Consider the following 2,285-nt stretch of genomic DNA (forward strand, 5'->3'; position numbering starts at 1 on the left):
AAACTTGCATATTCCAGAGAATCAAAATTTTCCTATGAGTGGAAATATTTTTCTGGATCAAAACAGCCAAAACAGAGAAGGTGAAAACAGGGGAATCTGAAAACTGGAAACAAAAACAGCAAGATACCAGAGTTTAGACACAATGGAAATTTGTGAAATAGAATTGTGTAGAATCTAAACACAATATGAAATCAAACTAAAAATTAAAAAGAAACCAAAAGATCAAAGAACAGCAGATTCAAGCAATTAAAGAGACCCAAAATCAAGAAACAATCAAGCCAAATAAAATGACTACTATGAATTGTTGACAATATGGATGAACATGACTTGACAAAACATATAAGATTCAGAAATTAAAGACTCAAAAGCATAATATGAACCAAATAATGAAAGCAATAAAGACTCAAAAGCCTAAAAGAAAATAGCAACTCAAGGTGTATGGAATCCTATCACAAATTGCACAAGAACTTGTTCAAGATCAATTGAACAAGAGTGCTTCGGTTGGATCTTCCACAAAGCACACCAAACAAATTAAAATGTAAAAAAAAACAGTAAGACAAGTATGGAAATTAAATGACAATATGAAATAAAGAAGAACTAAAATTGAAAAGACTAAGAGCTACTCATCTTGAAGAACCAAAGCTCATGATACCAAATGATGGCATTTTCATGTGTTCTTCTTGAATCAAAGTAGAAAATAAGGTGCGAAAGCAATGGGTGAGATGATCAACACCACTTTTAGGAGGATCTTGCTCACTCTCATTCATTGCTTCCGCCCCATACTCTACATTGATTCAAGAAGAACTTCATGAAAATGCCATCAGATACTCCCGCTGAAATTCACAGAGGCCAGAGTAGTCAAGAAGAACTCGAGCAAATACACTCTGATCGATGGGAATTTGTTCAGACACAAGAATACTCATCCTACCCTGATATGTGTACATGGTGAGCAGTGCACGCGCATTATGGCAGAAGTTCACAAAGGGATAAGCGGGAGTCACATCGGTGGCCGAGCTCTCTCGTCGAAAGTTATTCGTGCAGGATATTACTGGCCAACTATGAAGGAAGAATGCACGAGGTATGCACAGTGGTACAAGCAGTGCCAACAAATGCTGACTGGCAAAAGGCGCCCTAGAAGAGCTGAGATCGATTTATAGCCCATCGTCATTTCATACCTAGGGAATCGACATTCTAGGGCCGATTCCTTTAGCAGTGCAGCAAATGAAGTACCTTGTGGTTGTCATTGAGTACTTCACAAAGTGCATAGAGGCTGAGCCATTAGCGCAAATCACAGCCGACAAGGTCCAACACTTTGTGTGGAAGAACATAGTATGCCGCTTCGGGATCCCAAAGCGGTTGTTGTCCGATAATGGCACCCAGTTTGCAATCCAGTAGTTGGGCAAGCTGTGTACAGAGCTGGGAATAAAACAGGTGTTTGCATAAGTCGAACACCCCCAGACAAACGGGCAGGTCGAGTCTGCCAACCAAGTTCTACTCAGAGGTTTGAAGAGAAGGTTGGAGAAAGCCAAGGGGACCTGGGCAGAACAGGTTCCAAGAATTGTGTGGGCTTACCACACCACTCCCCAGTCCACTACCAAAGAAAAACCCTTTAGCTTGGTGTATGGTTCGGACGCGATGATTCCTGTAGAAATCCAGGAGAGCTCACCACATTTTCAGAACTTTGTGGCTGAAGAATCCAACGAAGAAAGAAAGGTAAAACTGGATCTAATGGATGAAGTCAGGGAAGAAGCGAGGATCAAGGCAGAAGCCTTGAAGAGAAAGTTGGAGTACAGGTACAACTCCAAGCTGAGACCTCAACAGTCCCAGGTCGCTGACCTGGTGATGCGAAAAGTCCACCCATACCAGTTAGAAAACAAGTTGTCTCCCAAATGGACTGGTCCCTTCCGTGTGACAGAGGCCCTTGGGAATGGAGCATACAGGCTCGAGACTTTAGAAGGTGGAGCAATCCCTCGTACATGGAACGCGACCAACCTTAAGTTTTATTTTAGTTAAGTTATTGCATTGTACACAGTTCTAGGGGACACTCTTTTTCCCTTATAAGGGTTTTTTAACGAGGTCACCCAATAAAATTTCAGTTATTTAGTGAAAGAGATATACTTGTAAGTATTTTGTATAGTGCAGTAAGCGAACCTCTCCCTTGGGTTAGAAACACCAAGACTGGGAATAGTATGGTTCTTAGTGAGCCTCCCTCTTGCGTGGGAATGCCAAGGTCGAGACAACAAGTTTCTTAGTTAAAATCCTCTCCTGCCTTTGTGCAGTTAGGT

General features: G+C 41.6%; 1 protein-coding gene across 1 annotated transcript; it reads left to right on the top strand.

Moving 5' to 3' along the window:
• Window positions 1-1,635: 1,635 nt before the first annotated feature.
• On the top strand, window positions 1,636-2,013 carry LOC137817146 (uncharacterized). Its single transcript, XM_068620393.1, has one exon. The coding sequence runs from the start codon at window positions 1,636-1,638 to the stop codon at window positions 2,011-2,013; it is 378 nt and encodes a 125-aa protein (XP_068476494.1).
• Window positions 2,014-2,285: the final 272 nt, after the last annotated feature.

This window comes from Phaseolus vulgaris, chromosome 10, assembly GCF_000499845.2.
Source record: "Phaseolus vulgaris cultivar G19833 chromosome 10, P. vulgaris v2.0, whole genome shotgun sequence".
NCBI classification, from domain to species: Eukaryota; Viridiplantae; Streptophyta; class Magnoliopsida; order Fabales; family Fabaceae; genus Phaseolus; species Phaseolus vulgaris.